The sequence below is a fragment of the Seriola aureovittata genome, chromosome 13 (genome assembly GCF_021018895.1).
Source record: "Seriola aureovittata isolate HTS-2021-v1 ecotype China chromosome 13, ASM2101889v1, whole genome shotgun sequence".
In the NCBI taxonomy this organism is placed as follows: Eukaryota; Metazoa; Chordata; class Actinopteri; order Carangiformes; family Carangidae; genus Seriola; species Seriola aureovittata.
The window spans coordinates 13667562-13694961 of record NC_079376.1 but is presented as its reverse complement, the minus strand read 5'-3'; the positions used below and the strand labels follow the sequence as shown (position 1 = coordinate 13694961).

The window sequence follows — 27400 nt, the reverse complement described above, 5'->3', positions numbered from 1 at the left end:
TATGAATATTCTAGCCATACTTGCATGCAGTTTAATATAGTAAACTGATTTACAAACACTTTTCCCACTGTATCTGCTGACCACCTGCTGTCATACCAGGGGATTTGCTTCTCACCTCACAATGTATGCTGGGGTTGCGTCCCCCCTGTGTGTGTTCTGGACGGTAATACCAAAACAAGCTCATCATCAGCTCTCCTGAAGAAAAAGAAACACACAATTCACTTTTGAAGCTTAAGGTAGTTATGGCTGCATTACTTCAGCTTCTCTTGTGCTGTGAGTAAACACTCTGTACAGCGGCTGTCCTACCTGACTCCGGCTCTTCCCACAGAGCTGAGATCTTGGCCACATAAGGCAGAGACTTCTTCCGGGGTCCAGATTTCAGCAGAACAGTGTCTCTGACGCGAATCAGGTCCCCGTCCCTCTGGACTCCCTCAAAACACTTCCTCAGCACCAGAGTCTCCTCCCCCTGAGAACACAGGCGGCAGGAAATACTGACTCTTCCAGTAGCTACAAACTGATTAGCTGTGAGAGGCTGTGGAGTAAAATGCTGGAGGATTTAATTTGTATTGAACGACTTCTGTGTCTTGACAGGAATGTGGACAGTCAGGTGTTTGGATGAAATGCAGTGAACAGTGAATCAGCCCTGATGTGACAATGACACATGTATAATAAATCATCCCAAAGTCAAGTTAAATTACACCAGATTTAATTACAGGTGGCAACATCATGGCTGCATCAAAAACCACCAGTATGACTTTTTCTACATACCACAGAGAAAACCTCTTTCTGAAAGGGCAGGCCAACTGGCCGCCAGCCGTTGGTGGTTTTTTGGCGGCCGTTCTTCGGCTGCTTGGCAACCGATCGCTCTCTGACACTGGGAGAGTTGAGCTTCTGTTTCTTGTCCCTGTTGAGAGGGCAGACAGCCGAGCTGATGCTGCCGGTGCTGCGTGCGCCAGACTTTGACCCGCTGGGCGGCTTGGCACTCTGCGGGCACTCCTTCGCCACCTGCAGCGGAGGCTGTGGTTGGCTGGGGTCGGACAGCGGAGTCTGAACATGGGGCACTGATTGGCCGGCTGGAGGCACAGCGGGAATGGGGCAGCCAGTGAGGATTCTGGGGCTGGGAGAGATGGGGATGGAGGAAGAGCTGTGATGGTCATTGAGGGTTGATGGGTAGTCGTCTGAGGAAGGAACAGAAAAGGAAAGATAATGAAGTAGAGTGACAGACTGAAACATGTGCACACAGCCCTTTAAGCAGCAGCCACAGTGATCAACAACCTTTAACAAGGTTACATAATAGAGACATGAACTGCACTCAGCTGTTATTAGTTCTGCTGAAGCAGCACAAAAAACAAACAGAGCATCAATTAAGGTCAATTATAGCCTTTAACAGAGCAGCCACAAACACGTACACGCACACACGCACGCATGCACGCACGCACGCACGCACGCACACACAGACACACACACACACACTATAGTACCCACATAAAACCGACAGTGAAAAACACTAACATCCACCTGTGTGCAAGATAACAAGAACAGGGTGTACACTCTCCCATAATACAGCTGTGGTGATGACACCACAGGGCCTTATGTGTACACCTGGCGCAAAGCGAACCACAACTGTCTTTGCGCGTTTCGCACTGACGCAGTTGTCATTTTCCTGTCCAGTGACGAAACTGTTTAAACAGCAGATGTACTTGCGCCCATCTGAGCGCCAAGGGCGTGTTGATCTTAAAATGAGGTGTGGTCAGCCGCATTTTTGGCGCATTGTTATCTTTAGGCAGCAGAAAGCGATTGCATGACTCACCAACAAAAAAATCTGGTCTGAAATCAATGGCACAGTATTTCACTGTTATTTTATCATCAAGAGAGTAATATGTGCCTACATAAGTACATAAGCGGGTGCAGAATACACTCTGTTGCGCACAAGCAGAGTGTGCTGGAAAGTCAGGTGAAAGATTAAAATACAGCTGTTACATCTGTTAATATAGAGCCCATTAAGGTAAACTAATGGTCAATTTACTCCAGCGTGATCTCTCAGCTCTGTGGATCCAAACCTCAGGAGAAGCCTTCATTTGCTCCACATAGAATACATTAACATCAGACTACATTTGACATCAGGCCGCTTGGTTTGCAGTGAGCCTACTGAAGATGCATACATAGAGGCAGGGGTGAAACCCCACTAAATACATTTACTCAAGAACTATACTTGAGTACAGCTATACTTGATAACTTAACAGTTTTTAAATACAAATTTTCTGCCGCTTTATTATTCTGCATCACTATAGTTAAGAGGGAAACAATTAACATTTTCTCCACCACATCTATTTGACAGCTGAAGTAGTAACCAGCTACTCTGCAGATTAACATTTTATGTTAATCTGCAATTGCCTTTCACAAAGTTGTGAAATACACTGCACCAACAGTATATACTGTAAATGGCTCAAAGAAGCATTAACATTAAACTGCTACTTATGCAGTAGTGATAATGCAGTGACTACTTTTATTGTTTAAATGTGCAACAGCTGACTCTTTGAACAGCTGGGAGTAAAAGAAAAAAAGCTGTAAACTTAACACCAGCTGCAAAGCCAACAGTTGCCTATTTATACATCCAGCAGATACAGAACATTAGCTTTCATTCAGAGAGAGTTAGTGGCCGTCTAATGAATGGTTATGTGGACAGGTCAAATATTCACTCTGCTTATAACATTGTTTACGTCTTCACCACCTCCTGAGAGGCATTTCTGGCTGCTAAATGCAGACACTTATACTGGCTAATTAAACCTGTGCTCAGGTTGAAGTTGGGTGGAGTCTTGCTGGGAATAACACGAGGTCACCAAAGTGCATGTACTAATAAGGCTAAGTTCTGCCACCCCCGACAACAATGAGCAGGAGAGCGAGAGAGATGTTAAAGGCAGCACCTATGCAGGTGGACCTTAAGCCTTTTTCACAGCAGAGATTTTGACTTGTCACAGTCGGAAAAGCACAAGTGTTACTAATAACATTAACAATGTCTCTGTTGTGACATTGTTCTTTGGATAAGCAGCTAAATGGAATTCACACATCATCTGTTACTTACACTCGTGCTTTTCCTACAGTGACATGTCAAAATGTGCTCAGTGAAAAACGCCTATTTGTCAAGATTTCCACTGAGACGAAGGTTGACAGCGCGCTTGTAGACAAGAGTATCAACCCTCACAGCCTGACCTGGTTTTGGCTGCTGGAGACCAAGGAAAGGGGTGTGTGTGTGTGTGTGTGTGTGTGTGTGTGTGTGTCTGTGTGTGTGTGTTCATCTGTGATCGAGTGTGATCAAGGGTCATTTTAACCTCCTAAGACCCGAGCTCTATTCTTTGCTATATAGGCTGATTGGGACCTGAGAAAAATGATGTCCACATATGAGGACATTAGTTTTAAATTTCGATTACCGAGTCGCAGTATAATATCCTCATATGTGGTCACCAGGCCCTTGTTGAGAAAAAGTTAGTATTGTGGTCTAGAGAACCCAAAATGTGAGGTCGACATATGTGGACGCCAGGTCCTAGGAGGTTAAGGTCACATTCAGGTGTTTTTACCAATGCACCCACACATTCAGGCAGACACACATACCCACACCCACACCCACACACACACACACACACACACACACACACACACAACACACACACACACACACACACACACAGTTACACTGCAGAAATCAAAGAAAAAAACCTTTGCTTGTTCAGGGTCACATCTCCGGCTTGAACACAGTAACTTGCTGCTGACACTCGAGCTCATACAATCAGCTCATTAGGTTTCAGCTGCACAGGCCTCGTATTCACTGTCCGGCGGCCGGTATTCAAACTGAGACAAAAGAGGTCTTGCCCTTTTATCTGATATTTTTTTGTTACTTCCCACTCAAGTGACATTCCAAAATGGGAAATTAAAAATGCCTGACATAATAGCTATTCTCAGCACATTGTACTGCTCTGGCAGCCGGATGAAAGGGGACGCTGCATGCAAAATAACCTTATAACCACAGTGTGCTCATGAACATTTAATACTTAAACTTATTAGGAAGCCCTGCTGTGTTACTTAAAGCAGCCCCTGATTTTACACATGAAGTTCACCTTACTCGACCTGTGAAAACAGTTTAATTTCTTTTGTGGCTCTGAGGGGAGCTTTCTAAAGTCTGGAAAATAACCTGGATGTGTCGCAGTATATCTTGACTCAGGCTTGGAAACTACAAATTTATAACAAAAAAACTATATAAACTGCAGGCATGGAGTTTGAAAGTCATGGGCCATTATCAAGGAGGGGAAGTCTAACAAAAGATACCATTGAGTTGCATTACGAGATTCAGAGGATCCAGCATTTTTTAACTTGACCTACTAGGGACTGAACGTCATAATATCTCAGCCTCTGCTGCAGCGCTTTTGATCATTATTTTTTTCTAATCCGTCTCTTGTAAACCTCCCGACTTTGTAAAACACACAACGTTAAACTCGCTGGGGGTGACCCTTTCAATCAGTGATCTCTGGTCTTCACCATCTAACACGGCAGTTTGTACACCATTTGCATTTACCACCCAATCACATCTTTTTTTCAAGACCTGGCAAACAAACGTAACCCGGACCAATATTTACTTTGAGTTTTTCTTTTTTTTCTTTTCTTTTTTTTCAATTGGGCATTTTACTCTTATCTGACAATAAGTAGTGGAGATACATCGAGAAATGACACACTACAGCAGTTTTTGTCAAACTGATATTTCCAAGATCAGAAAAGAATTTTCAAACGGTTAAGTCGACGTCCTTCTCCATATCTACATATCTGAGGTACTGCAGGAAGATGTCAGTGTTGTTGCATTAGTGCCATCAGGACAAATAACTGTGCATTAACTTATCTTGATAATATCTGTCGAAACAATTCTGACACAGTGCTGGAAATACATAAAAAGTAAACCTCGTAATGGCAGTCTGCTGTCTACTCACCTCTTTTGATGCTGTGGTTGCAGTTGGTGCAGTCTGTGGGGCTGAAGGAGCACCCTCCTCTGGCGATGGCTGGAATCACACTGGTATAAGCGGAGTAGCCGTTGATCCTGCAGGGCTCTCCATAGCATGCCTCTACTGAGGTGCAGCAGTACACCGGATGGCTAATCCCTGAGGGCTGCGGACCTGTGCTGGGGAGTAGTTTGGGTCTCTTGCCGCTCCTTGGGCATAAAGAAAGAGGTGATACAGGAGAGGGGGAGGAGTCCGGGTGGCTGAAGTGGACGTAGTAGCCAGGGAAACAGGTGTACGTGTGCGGGCTGATGGTTATGGCTGCTGGGTGGGCTACAGAATGAGGAGACTGAAGGTGGTGGTGATGATGATGGTGATGGTGATGGTGGTGGTGGAACACGTCGGACAGCGAGCCGTCCTCTGGTTCCTTGAAGGTCTTGTCCTCCAGGAAGAGGGCCAGTCTGTGACAGTACTCGACACACCTCTCCTGGGAGCAGCAGTAGCAGGAAGACACCTCGGTCTCCACCTGCTCCTCTTTGATTGTTTTTAAGGAGAATCCCAGTCCAGAGCCACAATGGAGAGCGTGTTTGAGACACTCCTGCCCCCCCGTGGCGCCTTTCCACTCGTGATCCAAAGCCTCTGTCTTACATAAGCTACAGCATCCCTGGATGTTAGGGCCCAGCTGGGGATGGACCGGATCTTCTGTACCCTGTTGTCTGTGCTTTAGTTGCTCCTCATGTTTGGGATGCGTTGTTCTTTTGGTCTGCGTTGTTCCTTCACACAAGGGTTTACCACTAATCTCACCCTGAGTCGTAGCTGCTGCTTCGCTTCCACTCCCTGACTTGGACTCCGACTTCTTTTGCCGTTTGGTTCCATACGGGGCACTGGTGAGTTTCAGCAGCGTTGCAGCAGTGAGTCCCGCCTGACGCCGAGGGGTTGGCGCAAACAAACTGAGCCAGTCGATGTTAAGTGCTTCCACTGACGACCGTTTCTGTTTTTTAGGTTTCGCTTTCAGTGCTACTTTCCCTCCTGAAGAAACCTTTTTTGTTTTATGACCTCTATGTTCAGCTTCATTCAGACTATCTTTAGCTGCATCTTCATTGGAAGACGGCCGTTTCTTCACGAGATTGGAGGCGAGAGAATCGTCTTTGTAAAGCAGCAGGCTGTTGACGGCCTCAGCGTTCAGAGAGGCCATTCTCCGCCGGCGGGGCTCGAGGACAGGTGCCGGCAACATGAGTAAGGCGTCAGATTGGTTGATATTTGGTTCCAGTGCTTGATGATTGGCTGTGGAAGTTTTCTTTAGTCCAGATTTGGTCCTTCTTTGAATGGAGCTGGAGTGCAGCTTCTTTTTGACTTTAACGCTCTTTTGTTTCCCAGCTTTTGGTGCGTCCTTCACTTTACCCATGACTCCTTTCTCCTCCAGACGGGTGAGCAGGACGCAACAGTCCAGTGCGTCTCCATCACCCACCGCCAGCGTTTTCTTTCTACATCGGTGTGACTCTTTCTTATCATTCTTTTTCTTTCCTTTCAGCTCGTTCTTTCTCTCTTTCCCCTTTTTCACTCCACCTCCTCTTTCCTTGATTCCCTTCTCCTTCGGGGGCTTCCCACATTTCACTGGCAGGCTCCGCTGAGATTTCACCATGGTCTCAGCGTCCGGGAGCAGATACACCACCTCGTCTTCATCCAAGGGGTTTCACGATAGTGTGTTTCAGCTCAGAGAGGGACTTCAGTGAAGCATCATCATGGATTATCAGATGGGTCCATACACTCTCTGGGGAGACACAGATCAGACATTGAACAACACAGATTTCACTCTTGTAGAATCTGAGAGTGACTTAATGCAACAGACAGGATCTACTGATGCATTATTTAACAACCGGTTTTACTTAGTTTGCTGTCAATTTCCAGGTCCCCAGAGAATATGGCCACTTAGACAACCCTTCTCCTTAACATGCAAATACACTGCATACACAGGATGGAGGAGAAACTGAGATAAAGAGCACATTATAGTATTTTATGTTTAAGCATGAGGCTTTATGTACTCCAATTCATTTCCCACTTTTTTTACTCTTGTAGTTTAGAAATTTGCTTTGACTTAAGATTACAACTAAAATATATATATAAAAAATTGCCTTTTCATCCTTTGTATCAATAAAGACAATTCCCAGGTCCTTGAACCAATGTTGATTAAATGGCTCACAATCCACCACGAGCCCAACATAACAAGCTGAAATACAGAAGCAAAGAACAAGGCTAGATGAGACATTTATTTAATGCTTGATATGATGGATGCTTTAGGAAGTGATTTGAATCTTTAAATCACAATGCCACATCGATTTAATTTTAGGGCTTCAGTACAGATGATCTCCACAAGTGGAACTCGAGCTTCCCCAAAGAATAGGTTATTAGATTAGACTTGGAAAAAAACTGTGGAGACTGTTGTGCATTCTGTGGCTTCAGAAACTATTCAGACCACTTCACATTTTGCACACTTTACTGTCTTGTAGATTGAATTTTAAATCGATTTTTGCCTATTCAATAATCCATAATGACAAAGCGAAAAGAAATTTCAGAAAATGTATTTTTTTAAAAAAAAATCAAAAACAGAATACTTATTTTTACAAAAGTATTCAGGCCCTTTGCTGTGGCACTCTAAACTGTGGTTATGTGCATGTCAGGGCAAAAAAAAAAACTAAGCCATGAAGTCCAAGAAACTCCCTGTGGACATGTGTGATAAAACTGTGATGAAGCACAGAGCAGGGCAAGAGTTTAAGGAGAGGTACTTGAAAAAAACCTACTCCGAGCGCGCTCGACCTGAGACTGGGACAAGCTTTCAGCCAAGACAATGCTGGAGTGGCTTCAGGGTGAGTCTCTGACGCTCCATGAGTGGCCCCACTAAAGCCCAGACTTAAAGCCCATAGAACATCTGTGGAGAGACCTGAAGATGGTAGTTTACAGACACTTCCTATCCAATCTGACAGAGCTAGAGAGGATCTGCCAGGAAGAATGGGATAAACTGCCCAAATCCAGATGTGCAAAGCACGTAGAGATGCTTTCTGCCAAAAAAAACTTCTTCAAAGTACTGGATTAAGGGTCTAAATACTTTTGTAAATAAGACACTTAGTTTTAGATTTTTAATACATTTTTAAAAAAAAACATTTATTTCAATTTGTTATTATGGATTATTGATTTTAGACTGAAATGGGTAATTCTATCAATTTAAAATTAAATCTACAACACACTAAAGTATTTAAAAAGTGAAGGGGCCTGAGTACTTTTTGAAGCTACTGCGTTTCAGTTGTCTACAAGGTCAAAAGGGGCAGCAAACACTTCATCACTAAATCACTGTGAGGTATGAAATCAAGGAATAATTCTCCAGCATTTGGAGACACAAAGACAACCAGTGTGATCATATGACTCGTAACAGATGCGCATCTCACCAAAACTGGTGGCAGAAAGACACAACCACGTCAACAAGCTGGCACAGCGCGCAGCAGAGCATCTCCAGCAGCTTCATACAGTAAAAGATGCAGGATTAGATTTAAGATCAGAGGCGTCCACCCCTCTGCTCTGTCAGCACAGAGAAACACCTCACTTTGGGAAAACCTTTAAGGTCCCCGATGGTTCGACCGCCAGTGACCTTTATGCAATGACACTCCTGTGTGCAGCATAAAGAGATGGATCATCCCTCTTTGCTGCAGCCATGAAACACAATTATGCTACTTGACCTCCAAGAAATAAGTCAACAACCATTTTTATATTAAGTGACTCTCCAGCCAGGAAATCATTCAGCTTCCACAACCACACGCCTTCTCAAAAAGGTTTCAGTTGCCGTCAATAACTGATACACACTGCACATGATCAATTAGGCGACTGATTTGTTTTTAACAAGCTGCTACGTGTCATGGTGCATTTCTACACACTCAGGTTGGTATCGTTACTCTCTTTTTCTGTCCAGCATGCGATTCAGCTGCTCCATCTCGGATGCCGTATATTTGTCAAATCTTTCTACACCAGCAAAATTTTGTGCTCTGCTCAAAAGTTAGTCTATAAAATGATCCATTTGCTGGCTTCACGCTGTTGTATATAATGTTACGAGTTGAGTGTATATATATAAGGCTCCAACTCTGATCATTTTCAGTATTGATTAAGCTGCAGATTGTTGCCGGCCTTGGTCTAAAATTGTCAGAAAAGAGTGAAAATGCTCCTCACAATTTCTTAGAGCCTAAGATTACACATTTTAATGTCTTATATAAATAAGTGATAAATAACAGTATGATATTGGTAACAGTCATAAAAACTTAATTCTAAATATGTCAAAGAGACAGCGACGAGTGGTTATGAGTCAATAATGCATGCAAGACTGTTTTTGCACTGCATAATAATAATAATGATAATAATAATGACAGATTCACTTGACAGCTTATTTAGGCGGTGCAGTATTTACACGACGTCATGTCATCAAGTTTGCAGCAAATCTGCTATTCTTTCACCATGACAACTCGTTATCATGTGACACCTAATGAAGGGCTGTAAAAACCAAAAGCTGCTGTGGTTTTTGTTGAAGTGCTTTAATAACAAGGAACAGACAAGAGTGACTTCTATTTTATTACATTTTCTCCGTCTGTCAGTAACAATATACCAATCTGCCTATGATCGGCTGCAGTAAAATGACTGTAAAACTTGTAACGGATATTTCTAAAGCCTGAATATAACTTGTAAGCTATGATGTATTGTAGCATTTTATTCCCTCTTAAAACGACTGAGATCATACCCAGAGTCGAATTGAACTAAAAATACAAATGGAGTGGACGCAACTCTCTGGCTGGGCATTTTCAAACCATCTCATGGCTCGGTCTGCCCCTTATTGCCGAATGACTCGGTGAACCGTGAAATGCAATCCATGGGAGAGAAATTTAATTTCCAGATAACAAGAGGACAGAAGGAGCCTCACATTGAGTTTCTGTCTGTGGATATCAAATCAAGTTGCTTCATTTGACTAAGACAAGCGTGCACAATGGAAAGACAGGAGCTCGCTGAGGAGTCTCATCATTTCACCGGGCTAGACCTTCACCACACTGACCACAACAAATAACAGGACAGATTCTTTCAGGTTAAAATGAATCCTGTGGTCTTCTTTTTGCTTGTTTTTTTTCATGCTGTTAATGAAAAAAAACACGGTGCCGATTCAGAAGCACTTTGCACAGCACAGCACACACACATGCAAACAGGTTCTTGAAAAACATCTGTTTCAGGATATTCTGAGGGAATATTATAGACTCTTGTATTTCAGGAACTACCATGGATTATTGGTTAAATGGAGCCATTTTCTCATTATTTTTACATGGTAAAACTCAAAAAGCAGATGTGGCTACAACTTTTTCCCCTAAACTCAAACTCAAAGAGCACCTAGAGCAGAGGTGTGAGAAAGGAAATGATACAAAATGACATCTCCGTAAATTAATTCTGTGAAGCAGAGGGTGAAAGGTTCAAGAGATGAATCCGTGGTGTCGCAATATGATGTTTCTGATAAGATGGAATCAGAAAAGTGTTTTCTTCCCTTCAGACTTTCCTCCAATGACTAATTTTTTCTTGTGAAATACTAAATACCTAAATACTTCCTTTTCAGAATTCTGAAATTAGTCAAATGAAACAATGTGAGAGAGGAAAAAATAAAGAAAATCACTTCATTTTTAAATGCTCCTACTTACATTACACCTGTGATGATTGAGGAGTCACACAAAGACACTGCTTTGGTTTAAGGGGGTCACGAGCCAAAACAGTTGGACAATCTTAGCCTGCAAAGTAACTATAGCCACCAAACGAACGTGGGTAGTGAAGAATAAAAATATAAAACAGAAAATGGAAATACTCAAGTACTGAGTACAGTACCTGAGTAACTTTAGTCAAGACAGTTCAGGGTTAGCATAAGCAACAAAAAAGCAAAAATTAGAGAAATATATAGAATAATCTAATATTATTTTGATTAACTTGGATGTTCTATTTCTATTGTATCACTTTAATTATCTTGTGAGCTTTCATATTCATCCTTGAACCCTTTTTAGGGTCTCGACACCCAGGTTTGAAACAACTGCCTTAAAAGATCAAATGGAAAGACATATTTTTACTCCTGAAACTACAGGGAATTGTTTTTTAAGAGAATAAAAAACTCACTTACTTAAATATAATACAACTCACAGTAAATGGAGCATAACTGCCACATAAAAACCTACTCAGTAATAATTCTGTGCCATGGATTTCTTTCTCTCTCTCTCTCTCCTCTTGAAGGCATATTATCTGACTGTAGTTTCATCTGTATCAAGAGTCGGATAGAGGAGGAGGTGGCTGCGCTGCCTGGCTGTCACACAGACTCATCCAGAAGAAGGACATGGTGTGGAGCTGTCATCATGAGAGAAAAAAGCCCCCAGGCAGCTGGTGTGCTGTGTGTGCAGCTTCAGATAGTGCAATCACCAAGTCCACTTTCCTGGAGCAAATCAGCAGCAGTTCAACAGTCTTACACCACCAACACTAACCATCCTCCACCACCAACACCCCCACCACCACCTCCCTTCACCTCCATGCAGGTTCAGGCACCAGCAGTTAAAAACACACCCACATCCACTCGTGGATTATTTTAAGCAGAGAATGCAATTAAAGGGCAGCGCTATGCATGTCTTGTTAAAAAAGAAAAAAAAAAAAAAGCGAGACAGAGACTCGCCTACTGGAGCTTGTAGTTGGCCATGGTGGTGGACAGTGTTAATCTGACAGCATGCCGTAGCAGGAGTGCAGGCTGTGATATGAGAAGTGGAAAAAAAAGCTCCACAGCGGAGAAACGAGTCTAAAACATCCAACCATCCTCGATCAACCGCGGGTTTTTGGAGCGGGGCTGCTAGTTAATATCAATATCATTACAGGAACTCGCATTAGGCTACAGCCGAGTTGTTAGATGCAGGCTAAACCCAACGATCCTATATCATCTCCAACTGTGACGGGAAATACAGCCGCGATTCATCATTACCTTGTGTGTCCCGTCGGAAATGAAAATCATCTCCCATCAGAATAAAAAAATATATAAATATATCCCCGGTCCGTGCCGTTTCTTTCGGTCAGTTTCTACTCGCTCGGGCTGTCGACCTGGAGAGCGATCCGCGGACCGAGCAGCCCACAGTAGCTGGAGACATGGTGAACAAATCGGTGAGCGGTGACCTACTTCCGAAGTGGCATGCTGGAGATAATATCCATGCGCTGCCTGCATTCACATTCGCCGTTGCACCGGGACATCCCTCCGTACTAACGCCAAATCACGCTCATGTTGCTGTGATATTCCTGCAGGGACTAAACTCTTTCACCGGTGGCGATTTTTTCTCTCTCTCTCCCCCCCCCCCCCCCCCCCCCCCCCCCCCCCCCCCTCCTTATACGAAACGCGCACTGTAGTATGTCTTTAAATATAGGCTACATCTAAAATTAATTTGAGTAATATTTGGGTTTATTTCAGCCCAATGGTTTCCAGAGCCAAGACATCCCCGTGGAAATCACCAAACTTCCCCTAATAAGATCACTTCTTAAAAATAGGGACAGCGTCTAGCAATCATGTGGCAACGACAGTGATGGAAATGTATTTTATTCTTCTTATTTTCCCCTCAAATCAGCATTAAATCATTTTTTTAAAAATCAGGAAATAAGGAGAAATTGAAAAAAATAAGCATCAAACGATGGTGAACAACACACTATAAACGTCACTACAGCACCTACAGAAATGCTACACCAGGATACTAACTTTAAACTCACTATAGTGAATGTCTAACATCTCCAAATTGAAATTGAGAAGTGACATGAAACACTAAAAATCACTATAAACTCACTCTGCATAAAGGTTTGGCCTATCACTATAAATAGCAGCATAATCATCATTATGTGTAAAATAACTGCCAACCCACTAATGAGTATTACATTCATAATAAAAACAATCATGAATCCCTCTTAACGAGGCTAAATAACTCTGTATTTCTTTCTTAAGAAATAAATCTGATGAATATTACACTGATACCTGCTACAATTGTCACCTGAAAGAAAACTAACTGGTCCTTGAGGACAATGATTAAAGGCTACTGCAAGATCACTTAGTCCATTTCGGAAATATTGTAGAAAAAATATATAAGACTATTATAAACCGGCTGTGTATAAAACACGCTTAAGTTCCTATATTATGTGCGGTTAACAGTAACAAACATTATTAAATATAGAGCTGAATTGATAAGTCTACATACAGAAATGCGCTCTAAGAACTTTTTCCCTATTCGGTGACATTTTAAACAAAATAAAAGGTAGATTATTTAATAATGAAAATGATAGTTGTAGCCCTACAGTGACAGTGACAAAAATGTTTACGTATAAGATCATTGTCAAGTCACTATTAAGTAGCCTACTACATCCAAATATAAGGAATATTCCGCTGATTTTCTTTTTCCCTGTCAGATCAATGACAGCATATATCCCTCTTAATTAGTCTCATTTACTGTATCCTCTTGTCTTAATGATACATACAATCTAATAATATGGATGAGTGATCAGTCTCTGCTCGTCATTTATTACCCTGCTTCTTGAGGAAACACAGATAAGATTGGCCTGATATGACACACACACACACACACACACACACACAAAATACACTCGCAGTCAATGGAGACTGCTCAGCAGCTGGACTCGCTCTGTGGGTGCTCCGTTTACAGGAAAAATTCAATATCTGCTCCAAACAGCAGGTCCAGTCTTTTTGACAGCAACCTGATCGGAACGCCACCCCTTTATCAAGTTAGCATGTACCGTTAGTCAGAGTCAAGCTTAATTGGGGTAAATGCTGATTGTCCTCATCAATATCAGCTTTACATTGTGTAATTAAGAGCTGTAAACGAGCTGAGTGTGTTGAGTTAATGAGGCATGAGCACCGATGGAAGCTGAGGGAGTATAGACTGCTGAGAGCTGACCTGCACTGCAATAAACACACTGCAACACACTGCAGAGAGATGCATGAGTCCGACCAGGACGACTAAGTGCTTCCTACAAGCAGGAAGCACTCATTCACTCACTCACTCACTCACTCACTCACTCACTGCTAGTGATGATACAGACAGCAGATATGTACATCATTACTGGATAGTCCAAACACTTCCTTCATCCAGCATTGATACCACTTTAGGGCTGTGAACACAACACTCACATTTTATCACCTTTTTAGTTGATGTGGCAAACTTATTAGCAAACTGCCTCATTATACATCCACCACACACAGCAACATAAACATATGACGTTGTGTTTCTGGCGACCTGCTCAATATTCACTCTTCTGTTAGCTCTGTTTCTCGTCACTACCAACTCGACCAAAAGAATTGAGACTGAACCAAAACATTAAAGCTGACAGCCAGAAAACCAAAACAATGGGCTGAAAGACAGAAGCGAGGCCAACTGCAGAGTCAGGTGATAATTCTCTGTGTGTTCGTCACCATTAGCGACCTTTTCACGTCACACACGGTCATTTCATCCATTGTTATTATAAAAACACACTGATTATAGCTGCTTTTACAGACTTGTTTAAAGGCACATTTCCTTTTGTTTTAAAAGACAGTTATTGATACTTTGATCATGCTCTGCAGCTGAAGTGAAGCAAGCCAAACTGTGCATTTTTCTGTGTTTTGGAATCATTTTTAAAAAGAATTTAATTGTAGCAATTATCAATGAAGACAGGTCGGGCTGTTGGGGCTCAGGAGGTAGAGTGGGTTGTGCACTAATCAGAGGGTGGGTGGTTTGATCTCTAGGACGTGTCCCCCAAATTGCATCAGTGTATGAATGTGTTTGTGAATGTGGCATGTATTGTAAAGTGCTTTGAGTGGTCTCCAAGACTAGAAAAGCACTATATAAGTGCAGTCCATCCATTTCCAGGTGTGAATATCAACTAGAAGGACACTCAGAGAGTGCAGACCTCTGACAATGTCAATCAACATACACCAGACTTCAGAGAAAAAATAAATTCTAATTCGTAGTAAATTATCTGGATCTGCCCCAGAATGTAACGGGTTCTTCCCCGGCTCAAGCCCCACCCCTCCACTGAGTTCAGTGCAACTCTGTTCGGTACTTTTTGCGTAATCATGCTGACAAACGACCAAACCAACAGACACAAGTAAAAATAGAAACTCTTAGGTGGAGGTAATAACCATGAAAAATCAATACTGAGGGGCGCAAAATATTATTCAAAATATAATTATATAAAAAAAAGTAACACTTAAAAAAAACAGAACATCACACACATAACCCACAGGTTCCTTGACAAGTATCAAGTAGTTCAGGGAAATTAAAATTCCACTTCATCATCGTGTGCAGGGAGAAAGTCCCTCACGTGAGTAAGCATACACCTTGCAGTCCTGGGCCAAGACATGTAATATGATTATAAACTCAACAGTATTTTTTCAGAGTTGTGGTCCACTGTATCGTCTCAGTGTGCTCCAGACCATTTTCATCTCAGATATCTCCAAACTGATCTACATTTGGCCTTCTATCCCTATTCGACAAGATCTTGCCCCAGAAACCCTCATCTCGGGAGATATTTACTGAAGATGATGAATTTTTCATTCTGAAGGTGGAGAGATAGCATCGGGGGCGAGTGAAATAACACTGTAATACTTTATTGATCTCCCTCTCCTCTTGCCCCTGCCTGAAAAGTCAGAGCTCGGATTGTACCACAGACCAGCCGCCCTCGAGCTGCCGGAGCATCAGCGCACTGTAAACAAAAAGTTTACAAAAACAGCTACAGTATGTACTTGGACTGAAAGACTTTTTTTCATGAAAAAGAAAACAAGTTTACAAACTCTACCCTTCACATCTAAAAAGAATAGTAATAGCTACAATGTGAAGTCTGCTGTCATTTTAGAAGATGTTACATGTACGTCATAGTGTACCATTTCGAACTGCATTTAACTCACTCAGGGGTTTTTGCTGCTACAGCCTTACTTGGTCCGGTATGACCAGTAGCTTATGGTGGCTAATATAAGCTAACATTAGGAAACATAAGCTAGGTATAAAGGAGTAACTGAGTTCATCGACTTTATTCTTCTTCCATTCATGTGGAACTATTAGGCTTAACATACAGTTTTCCCCTTTTATTTATTTACTATTTATTTGTCCTAGTTAGCGTGTTGATCATTTTTCCAACAACCCACTGAAGCAGTGATCATCAGGATTTTTTATGACAATGTATCAAATGACAATGTGGAAACAATCTGACTGTGAAAACAGCTGATGCTAGTGATGAACCCGCAGAAAATTACCACCTGAATCTGTGGCTCCTCTTGCCTTTTTAGAGCTTCATAGCAAGTTTCAACTCCTTGTTTACCCATCAGGACCATGACTTTACTGTTTTGGTTCACTCTCTCTGCTTTCTTAGCATTGCTTTCAGCCAAATTAGGCAGCGATTTATAGTGAAAAAGCTTTAAAAAATCCATTGTACAGTACCTGCTCAGCACCAAACAGCAGAGAGACGCAGTTAGGGACCGGCTGGTGAACATAGTGGAGCATTCAGCAGCTAAAGAGCCAGATATTTCTCTCAGTAGTTGGCAGAGACCAAAAATGGAGCTAAAAGAGAGGGAATACTGGATTCGCCAGGTGCCCAGAAACAGCTTTGTTCTCCATGGCCTCAGCACCTACAAGGCCAGCCACAGCACTGCCACCACAGTAAAGGAGGCAGTATCCAGCAAAGAGGTTCACACTGGTAACGCTCAGAGCTAGTGTGGTTTCCTTCCTCATTGTCTCTGACATTATCTTCAGTGACGAAAGCGTCCAGAGAGTCATCACTGTCATGACAGGTACATAGGTCTGATGCCACTGTAATGGTGACTGTGTCCATCTATTCCTGACCCTTGTGAGCAATAACCCCTCCTTGGTGTTGTGACTGCGGTTACACACAGCAACAACATGTGAACGCACCAAAAATGTAATAAACATCTAATCCCCTAAAACCAATGTGGTTTATGTAGCCACATAGAGACAAGCAGCGAGTAGCTGGGCAACAAGTATTCACTTTCAATTTCGCAATGATCTATAAATACACGTTTCATTGTAAATATATTTTTAATGTGATTATTCCAACAGTATATGAGTAATCCAGTGAAGACATACAGGAGGCCTGAATACAGTGTTAACCAAAGCTTTTTTTCTTCTTTTTTTTAACAGTGTGTGACAGATTGAAATATTTGTGTCATGCATTGCTGATAGCAACAGTGTGATACATGACTGGTTTGTTTGTCTGACAACAACTTATTCATGCAAAAGAGTGTTTGTGTGAGTTAAAATCATTTAAAATGGAGATTATCAGAATTTGAAGAGTGGAAAAACAGAAGAGTCAAATATAATAGGGCATGAGAGGAAAAGTGGGGGATTTTCCAGGGACAAAGCATGAAAACAATCTGATAAACTAAATATGAGGAAGAGATGAAACAAACAGGGCACACAGTGATGTCTAAGCCTTGAAACAACTGAGACACTTATAGTGAAAAAGTAGCTGAAAGCCAATAAAATGTTTAAAATCAACACACAAGTTAAGAAATTGTCAAGGACACAAAAGCACATGACATTGAAAGCCCTACGTATGCTGGTTTAGTAAGCTGTTATTTCTCAGCTTCAGTGTGTAGCCTACAGATGTAGAGATGATAGTTCAGCACTTCAGAGCAGATACAGGACAGGAAGTGTAATTATCTGCTTCTACTGTTCCTCTTCAAAGAGATGAGGCATGATGCCAGACAGCCTGATTGGAAAAGATGGAGAGGTGGAAAAAAGAGGGTTAAAGAGAGAGAAGATAGTCAGATGGAAAAAAAAGTGATGAAGACTGAACTCAGACAGATCGAAGCAAAGCGCCAGAGAGGAGTTGGAAAGTGAAGAGGGAATCTCACACCTCACATCTCATTGAGCAGCAGAAAAGTCAGACTTAGTAGGAATCAGAGGGACAATTTTTCACATTCACCCTTCTGCTTTTCTTTGCTTGACAGCTCCTCAGAGATACATCCGTTTGACACAGACCGTCTCGAGCGAGCAGGTGAGAACAAGGCGAAAGAAAAATTAAGAGAATGTGTTAGAGACAGCAATGGTGGGGGGCGGAGGGGGAGGGTGGGGGAGGGTGAAAAGACAAGAGAGTGATGGATTGAGATAGTACGGAGAATGGAGACAGAGAGAGATTGTCATCATCATCATGAACAATGACTCTCTGATAGGAGGCCTCTCGCTGGATATTCAGCCCAGCTGAGGAAGGAGTGAGGAGGGGGGGGCCGCCCGCCTGCCCACCTGCCAGGGTCTCAGTCATGCTTTTAGCATCTGCCAAACTGAAGGACGCTTAGTGCCATGTGCTTTTCACTGAAGAAGCCTGACGTTTGTCAGTCACAGTGAGGGCTTCTGTTCTGTTCGGCCGCAGCCAAACAGGGTTTAACGCCCCCCCCCCCCCCCCCCCCCCCCCAACGCACACACACACACACGCACACATACACACCCCTACCCCATGTAAACAATCCCAGTGTGTGTGAGAAGTGAGCGAGACCCCGGCTCTGAAAGCTCCACATCCACTGCAGCTGTGGGCCGCCCGACAGCTGACGCCAGGCTGTGGGTCTCTGCTCTCTTTCTCCTTCCTTCCCCACCAGCCCTGCCTCCTTCTTCTTCTTCTTCTATGTTTCCATGAAACAGACCTGTAATTTTCACAGCTGTGTCTCGGGCATTGTGCCAGGGTGAGTCAGGGAAAGACAGAGAGAGAGAGAGAAAGCAAGAGAGAGAAGGGTGGGTGGGTTGGGTGGGGGGGTGGGTGGACTAATGGCTTTTAGAGGACTACAGGCTACAGCACAGCTTTGCTAATCCTGATCCACTCAAGATTCACTGCTCATTCAGACCAGAGGAATATTCAAACAACTGAACAAGATAAAGATCCAACTGCAAAACTCATTAACATTATAAAACATACTAGTAAAGTTCTGTGAACTGCGTGGTGGTCTGTGAGTATGATTACAGTTTATTATGACTTGGGTCATACTTTTGTGGTTTTGGCCATCATTTCTATTGGTCATTGTAACACTGTATTAAAGTAACCGCTGAAAGCTTAAAAACACACCAACATCGCTTCAACAAAGTCAGACAATCGGACAGGTGGTAATGAGGTCAACAATTTAGCCCGATTAAACCACGTTCAGAGGTAAAACCAAAAGCAAATGCACCCAAAATGACGGTAATAATCCCAAATTGCAGGAAAACTATTTGCATGCCAAACTAAGTAAGCACAGTAGGCCAAAGTCAAGCCAGGAAGTCAGTCTGTAAACTGTGATGCTTGTTTACGACGGACGGTTTGGGAGATAATTTTACCATTTGCCTTCATTTTCTCCTCCAAATAAGACTGACTAACATGGGGGTTTATATCGTCTGACCGCTAGTGTTTCCTGCTCTGTTGAACTTCTTTTTAGCAATGTCACCACATTCCTAGATCTCAGCCAAGGCTGGATTACCCACAGGGCCTAGCAGGCATCTGTCCTGAGGCTCCAGAACTCTTCAGGGTTAAGGGTTAGGGGTTAAAGCTCCAGAGTTTAGCTGGTGATCATTTTAATGAATATTTGCACAGAAATATGAATTATTAAAACATAATACAGTAAGTGACATGATAAGGGCCTTCTAGCTGTGTCCTGCTTCATTCATGATCTTGAAAAGGTCCTCGCTACGGCTAAATCTAGTTGGATGTGTTCAGGTGCAGTACTGGGTGTAGGTAAGTCAGTACACAGAGCCAACACAACCACCAGAGTTAGGCGCATAAAACAGAAGAAAACAGACTAGAAGCATAAAAATATGGTTCAGGCTGCATTTATGAGTGTATTGTGCGAGTAAAAGAAAGGCCTGTGTAGAAGCCAGATTGTTAAAAATATCCATAACAAAAATAACGTATCTGTTCCAACCTTGTGAGGCAGCTGCAAGCAAGAATCTATCTCGCTGGCTTCAAGCTATTCACTTGTGGCCGAACCATAATGGTTTGGACCAATAAGCATCCAGTGTGTCTTATGTACGACGACAGCAAGAAGCAACTTTGTTAACAACAATGTCGGGTTCCTAAAAAGGTTAGCATAGATGCTGCTATAGCATCAGTTATATCAGAACTGGAGGAGCACCTCTTCGGCAAGAGTTCATTTTACTGGTAGTGAAAAAAAAACAAACAAAAAAAAAACATGGGAAAGATAGAGAATCTGATTGGTTGTAAGCCCAGTTAGTAGACACTGATAGACAGATGGTTCATCCAAAAAGTATTTTTTGAAAGCACCTGCCCTTTTCCAAACAGTTTCCAATGAAGCCTTCACAGATGGTTCTGTCTAACAAACCATCTGGCGCATCAGGTTATATCTGTTCCGTCATACGACTGAAAAATGTGGCTGAAACACATCCTGAGAGGAAGTAAGCTGCCTCAAACCCCAGCAGCCCGGCAGAAGTCGGGCAGAAGAGGTCTTGTTGCTGCTCTCTAAGCTTTTGCTCGCAGTGCACAGTCATAACATCAACTCCGCTTTTGTCTCTGAAGCTGGACAGTTAAGGAGGACAACATTCAGCAGGTTTTCAGTAAGAAAATTAACTAATTGCAAAAGTGACAGGCACATACAGGTTCCCAAAGCCGTCCATATCTAGCCCAGATGAAGTCTGATTTACAGCAGAAGCTACTGAAAAATAGAGCAATTATCAACAACTGACTACAATGGTATAAAAAGTTATATAAAAAGGAGATCGCTTGTACTGAATGGCATCCAAACAAATCATGCCCAATGGGCCGTATGAGCTCCCGTTAGATAATATTTAACATCACTCTGTGGAGCACCACAGTGTGATGATGATGACAAGTGTTTTGGAAAAAGGGGATGTGTCAGTGTACTTTTCCTACGCTGCTTCGTGAACAATAAGTCATTCACACCGAGTGGAATGTTGTTTTCACTTTTAGAAAATGTCCCATACTAAAATATACGCATCATTTAGCAAGATTGGAACAATAAACCACATTGAGTGTGTTACATTTGTTAACACCTATTGTCTTCCCGTCCCTGCTGTCCTTTCGTCTGACCACATGTGGCCTGTATCCGAGCAGGAAGTATCCGTCTCCTTTGGGACAGCAGGGAGGACAGTGTGTTTGGGTGACATGAGGCACACACCCCACCCCCCCTCCTTCAAAAATAATGGGATTATGTCCAGGATTGATATCCAGCTTTATGGCTCACGTGTGGCCACTGCACCCTCTATTCAACATGCTGCTATGACAGGCCTGTCAAGGTAGGCTGCGGAGAACTGACTGGACACAAATCTACCACGTCCTCCAAAACTGAAGCTCCATTGTCAGGCTTTTCTGTTCACAAGAGGCTTTACAAACACCATTATGCCGAGGAACTCACCAGGCAACTTGTATTTCATGCATTATAACCCTGCTGTCATGTCAAAGCCTGTGCTTTCCGGCAGGAGACGATCAACTTCTCACAAAGTAGATGTTTTAGTTTTTCATCCAAATGGAACAACAACTAACAGTTATCATCATTAACCATTCATCTGATTATTTCCCTGACTAAAATTAATGATTGTCTAAAATGACACAAAAAAAAAAAAAGAGAAAAACTTCCTTAACAACTTTCCAAATCGCTTGTTTTGTTTGACTAAGTGGTGGAGGATGTATTCAGACCTTTAACTTGAGTAAAAGTACCAACACCACAGTGTGAAAAGACTCTGGCTTCAGTAAAATTACAGACAGTATCAATGAAGTTTACACCAAGTATGAAGTGCTCTTTATGCAGATGGCTCATGTCAGTGTTATATAACTGTGTTTTACATTATTAGTTGAATATGAACAGGTCGACATGCAGCTGATTTAAACTATTTCATATGCTTTCGGGGGTTAAACTTATTGTATATCAATGCAATGTAATTTATATGCTCTATATGGGTTTTAAACTGAATATCAAGAACAACATTTCCCTCTAAAAAGAATTGAAATTAAAGTCTAAAGTAGATTAAAATGGAAATACTCAAGTAAAATACAAGTATCTCCAAACTGTACTTAAGTAAGTGTAATTTTAAGTAAATGTACTTTTGCAAACAAAAAGTCCAACCCGCTCCCCCCGCCACACACAATCCAAAACAAAGACCCTAAGTCACTGTCTAATAGCAAACACACAAACTCAGCAGCGGAGTCGAGCCTCAAACTTGACTGGAACAGAAGCTGCTTGTGTGACATTTTCTGCGATCACGAGCTGGAGTCCCAGCCGAGGCTCTCACTCTCCGTGCAGGCGAAAAGAGACTACTGTGCCACCTGCACAAGTGCAAACAGACAAAACTGACATCTCCAAAAGTGGCCTCTGGAGGTTAACAGACCACCAGCAAAAGGAAGCATCCATCTATCGGTCTGTAGCTGACACATTATTTCAGCCCCAGCATGTCTCATCGCTCGATCTTGTCCTGCTGCTGACACTTTCAGTTTAGCCGGAGAGACGATAGGAGTTGAAGGTGTTTGTGTCTTACCGCTTTGAAGACTGGAAAATAACCCAGCAGAGACGATTCTTTACAGGGGGGGGGGGGGGAAGAAAGATTACTTCCACAGGGCAAGAGCGTGATGCGTCAGGTGTAGGCTTCCCGCAAGTGAAGGAGGAAAACAGAGTGGAAGGCGACTCATGTTGAGTTGATCGGGTGAAGCCGTTTTTTTTTTTTTTTTTTTTTTTTTTCCTACTCCAAACTGCACTGCTCCATGCGCTACGCGTAAAAATCCACACTCGGTACACTTTAAACTACAATCCAGGTTTCTAGGACGAAGTGAGGCGTGCCGAGCATTCCGCGGAGCTCCTGCAAACTACGGCTCACTTCAGCGTGTTTTTACATAACAGCATCATCCGCTTTTTATGTTGACGCATCATGTAGCGAAAACATGGAGTTTCTTAAAGGGCCACGGACGCGCCGTCCACATGTCACCGTCCACCCCCCGGCAGCCCCGCTGTGGCTGACAGATGGCTTTCACCTAGTTAATGTCTTTTAAGCCCCGTTCTTTTGACACTTGTATTAACCCTGGCAGCAGAGAGTGAAAGAGCTGGTCTCTCTGCTGCTCAGGACTGAATGAAGGATCTGTGGCTTGTCAGCTCTGGCTCATAACCAAAACCTGCTCCGACATGTGACTGCATAGTGCCTCCTGGAGCACTGATGGGCAGGAGTTTGTTGTCTATTTAATAAGACTTTAATTTTTCAGTGTTATTTTATGTGGTGGAACCTGAGATTTCTGTCATTATGGGTTTGTTTGGTTCAGTAGTCTATATGCAGAAAGAGTGGTCATCAGATTCCCCAAACTTAACTAAACTATAATGAACTAAGAGAAATTAAAATTAAAATAAATTAAAATAAATTACAGAAATCATGGAATATGAAAAACCAAAGGGAAAATGATCATGGCTTTTCTGTGTGTGAATTAGAGACCACTGCAACCTAAGTACTCATCTGACAGACACATTACATGATTGAAACCCACACTAATCTCAGACAGCTGCTGATATAACACATGTTTGCATACATTAACATTTAATCTGCAGACAGAGACTGAAAAAACATACTGCAAGTTCCACCCTCTCCTCACCTGTTATACAATGCAGACTTCAAAAGGGATATTAATCATCACAGCTCCACTTAATAATAAGACACCCTTTAACAGAGGTTATGAATTGAAAATAAATATTGAACATGTAATTCTTTACTAATGCTTCATAAATCAGTTATAACCCATCAAGAAGAACATCTTTGCTGTTGCCAGGTCGCGGACAATACCTTTGGTTGGTGTTCATCCTTTCCATTTTGTAAAAATGTTGACATAAATGTTGGTAATCCAAATTTGAAAAAAGCCTTATGGGTTTCTCACTTAATAACAAGACATCAGGTCTCTATTTACATATTTTAATTAGTCATTAATAAAGAGGTTTAATCCATCAAGGCTGTAGTTAAATGATGTTAAATCAGCTGTTGCTAAATGCATTAGTGAAAGAAGGTTACACAGCATCCAAGAAACATTTATCAACTTCAGACTTGATTCTTATTGTGAAGCGGGAAACCTTCACTTGACAATAAGGCATTCAGTTTGCACCTCTCCCCTAAAGGGAGGAGTCCTTCCTGCTTAATAAAGAGCCATACAGCCAGAGGTTACACAACAGTTTCCTTCACTGAGATGTGTACTCACGACCCAGAAGTTGGTTTAATTTTACATCATAATCACTTATTGCTGATAGGCACCACTTTAGAAAGTTGTTATCAATGACTTGGAAACCTTTTATTAGTATGCTTAAGTGTAGGGTTAGGGTCATTAGATCCATAATATGTATTTGACATTATATAACTTAAGTTATAAGACACACCAAAAAAGAAATGTGATGGCGTCTGTATAAACTGACTGCTGTGCCACAGGTGCAACATCATCACTAAACTATCTTCCTTCATCTTGTCGTTGTGTTTTTGATGGAAGAACGAGCCAGCTGCCAATTCAAAGGAGGTAATTGGCATAAATAGTTTGATCGACTGTTTCCCAGAGCATCTGAGGTCTTGTGAAATGTGAACAGATAAATTTGAGATTTTGCATTATGTCAAAGAACAGAAGCAGTAAAAAGAGGGACACTCCTCAAGTCTGTTCGATCGTTTTAAACTTGCTTCTTTTGCTTGGATATCGATTGGTTGATTGATTGGACTTCATTTAGGTCTTTAAGTTAAAATGAATAACAAAAGAAAACATTAATGTGCACAAGTGATCACACATACACACAAAATAATGTATCATTGTCAAAAAGAAAGTATAGCAATGACTGAAAAAGATAAGCCCACGCGTCCCATAATACAGATATTCAAACTATCTAACTCATACCATCTGTTTTCTTGTGTCACTACCTGGAGCTTTCAACTTGCATCTCATGGTCTTAGTCTGAAAATTGGTATATGAACACACGGTTGGGTCAACCATGCTGGTTCATAATTCTGGGTTGTTTGGCGTACTATGAATGTGTTGCTCATGCTGTGTGAAAGGGGTTTTAAGGTGTTCATTTGCAGCTGAACAGCTGGTTGGGTTACTTTGACCCAGCTGCTCGTTCAGTCATTCATTATCCTGCTTGGTCGTTGTTGAAATGTCTGGACCCATCTTGCATTCAGAGATTTGCAAGACACATGGTGGGCAGGATTTCATGGTAGGTTAATATTAAGTGAAAGTCCCATTAGATGCTAATTTTGGCCAGAAAAACATTTATGTTTTTATGAAATAAAGAGTGAAAGATACTTTACCTGTCAACGTTGCCTACTAAAACGTTAATAGTAAGGTGACATTAAAAAAACACACAAACTCAGCAGCGGAGTCGAGCCTCAAACTTGACTGGAACAGAAGCTGCTTGTGTGACATTTTCTGCGATCACGAGCTGGAGTCCCAGCCGAGGCTGGAGGTTAACAGACCACCAGCAAAAGGAAGCATCCATCTATCGGTCTGTAGCTGACACATTATTTCAGCCCCAGCATGTCTCATCGCTCGATCTTGTCCTGCTACTGACACTTTCAGTTTAGCTGGAGAGACGATAGGAGTTGAAGGTGTTTGTGACATTAAAAAAACGACAGCAATTTGAAAAAATGTCAGTAAAATCAGGGAAGTGTTTAACTGACCCCTCTAGAACTGCTGGAGTCCATGGAGAGGTTGGTGCTCAGGTTAAACCTTTATATACAGTCTATTTAACCAATGAGGTCTAGTAGAACTGTACTTATTTAACAAAAAAATAATGATGGTAACTGTTACAAAACACAATGTTAACCACAATCCTGTCATACAAAGTATTTGCTGTGCTTAAGATTAAGATGGAAATCTGGCTAAACAAAGCATGAGTGTAAGTAGCGTTAGCTGCGACCCTTCTGACCAATTACATAGATCGCTTAATCTCTTCCTAACATCTGAATATTACATAGGTAGCATAACTACTAAGCTTTGGACGTTATAAGACTAGCATTAAGCTTTACAGTAACATTAGCTGCTAACTGTTATCATTAAACTTATAGTAAACAAAGCTAGCATGAAGCTAAGCATTGCAGTCACTAACATAAATCACACATTATAAGGCTAGCATTAGCTGCTACTTTTGTAAATTTCAAGGGTAGCTTTAGCTAATATTTGGACATTAGGCTTTGTAAATATCATTAAAGGCACATTTACAGTGACCTCTTTTTGTATTGTGTGTATTTGCATAATTATGAGTGCATGAAATTATGATTAGGTATACAACAATATTAATTGTTATATAATATACGATAGATAGATAGATAGATTGATAGATTGATAGATAGATAGATAGATAGATAGATAGATAGATAGATAGATAGATAGATAGATAGATAGATAGATAGATATACATTCCTTCTCAGTCAACTTAAGCAGTTACATCAGTGTGATAAAGATATGAATGTTTAAACCAGACTTATTTCCTGTAAAGGGAAAATCCTCCCTGAAACAGACCCATGTATTATTCAAATGCAGTGGGATAGTTCAGTCATTGTCTGAACTACAGTCTCCCCTCTGGCTTTCCTAGAAACAATGAGCTCTATGTTCAGTGGATATATAGGGACAATAGAAAAGTGTATGTTTTGTTTTGTGTTTTTCTCTGTCTTTTTAATTCTTTCTTTATCATAAGATACTTCCGAAGTAAATCAGGACAAGCACAGTCACCTCTGATTACAGTCAAGAGAGCAGACACAGTGTCTTTTACATCTTTCTGCAGAGAGCTCATGAGTGTCTCCAGATCTGAAATGCCACTCTTTCATCTCCACTGGAGGATTAAGAAATGAAACAACAAACTCAGAATACTGTTAATCCCTCATCTTTCTTTCTTTCTTTTTTTTTTATCACACAGCGGAGCAGCATCAAAGTCCAACCAAACAATCTTCTGCACATCAATCAGACTGAGTCAGAGTGTGTGACAGAGATGAAACAACAGTAGATGGATTGGAGGCAATAAACTGAGGATCCATCATTTTAATAGGTGATGGAGATGTTTCAGCAGCAGGTTAGTGAGTGAGGGATGAGAGTGCGGGGATTATGATGCATATTCATGCAAGGAAGAAGAGTTTTAAAGAAGAGAATGTTTTAAAATGTCTCTAAATTGTATTTTATAATTTTCATAATTTTTTTTTGCTTTGTCTTTTTAACTCAGACCAGAAACAAGGGTATTCATGGAAAAAAAACCTTTGAAAAGAAGCTCTTTCCCTTAAATAAAAATAAACTTCTCAGAAAATTGGAAGAAATTGTATTATAATTATAAAGCACTTTAAAATAAGTATGCACATGGGACATAACTTGTGATCCTTTAGGAAGTACATAAAAACTGTCAAAAATTGCAGTCCAGAAATAAA

At 41.7% G+C, this 27400-nt stretch overlaps 1 protein-coding gene across 3 annotated transcripts in view; it reads right to left on the bottom strand.

Annotated features, from left to right (window-relative positions):
* bahd1 (bromo adjacent homology domain containing 1) overlaps positions 1 to 22919 on the bottom strand; it is a 28139-nt gene extending 5220 nt beyond the window's left edge. The window contains exons 1-5 of one of the 3 annotated variants that reach the window (XM_056393528.1): positions 22523 to 22919; positions 4974 to 6750; positions 769 to 1178; positions 307 to 466; positions 116 to 195 (exon numbers count right to left, since the gene is read on the bottom strand). In XM_056393528.1, coding sequence (XP_056249503.1) covers positions 116 to 195; positions 307 to 466; positions 769 to 1178; positions 4974 to 6621 — 2298 coding nt within the window. In that variant the 5' untranslated portion in view covers positions 6622 to 6750; positions 22523 to 22919. The other 2 variants (XM_056393530.1, XM_056393529.1) reach the window with 2 other exon arrangements.
* Between the last annotated feature and the right edge of the window lie 4481 nt (positions 22920 to 27400).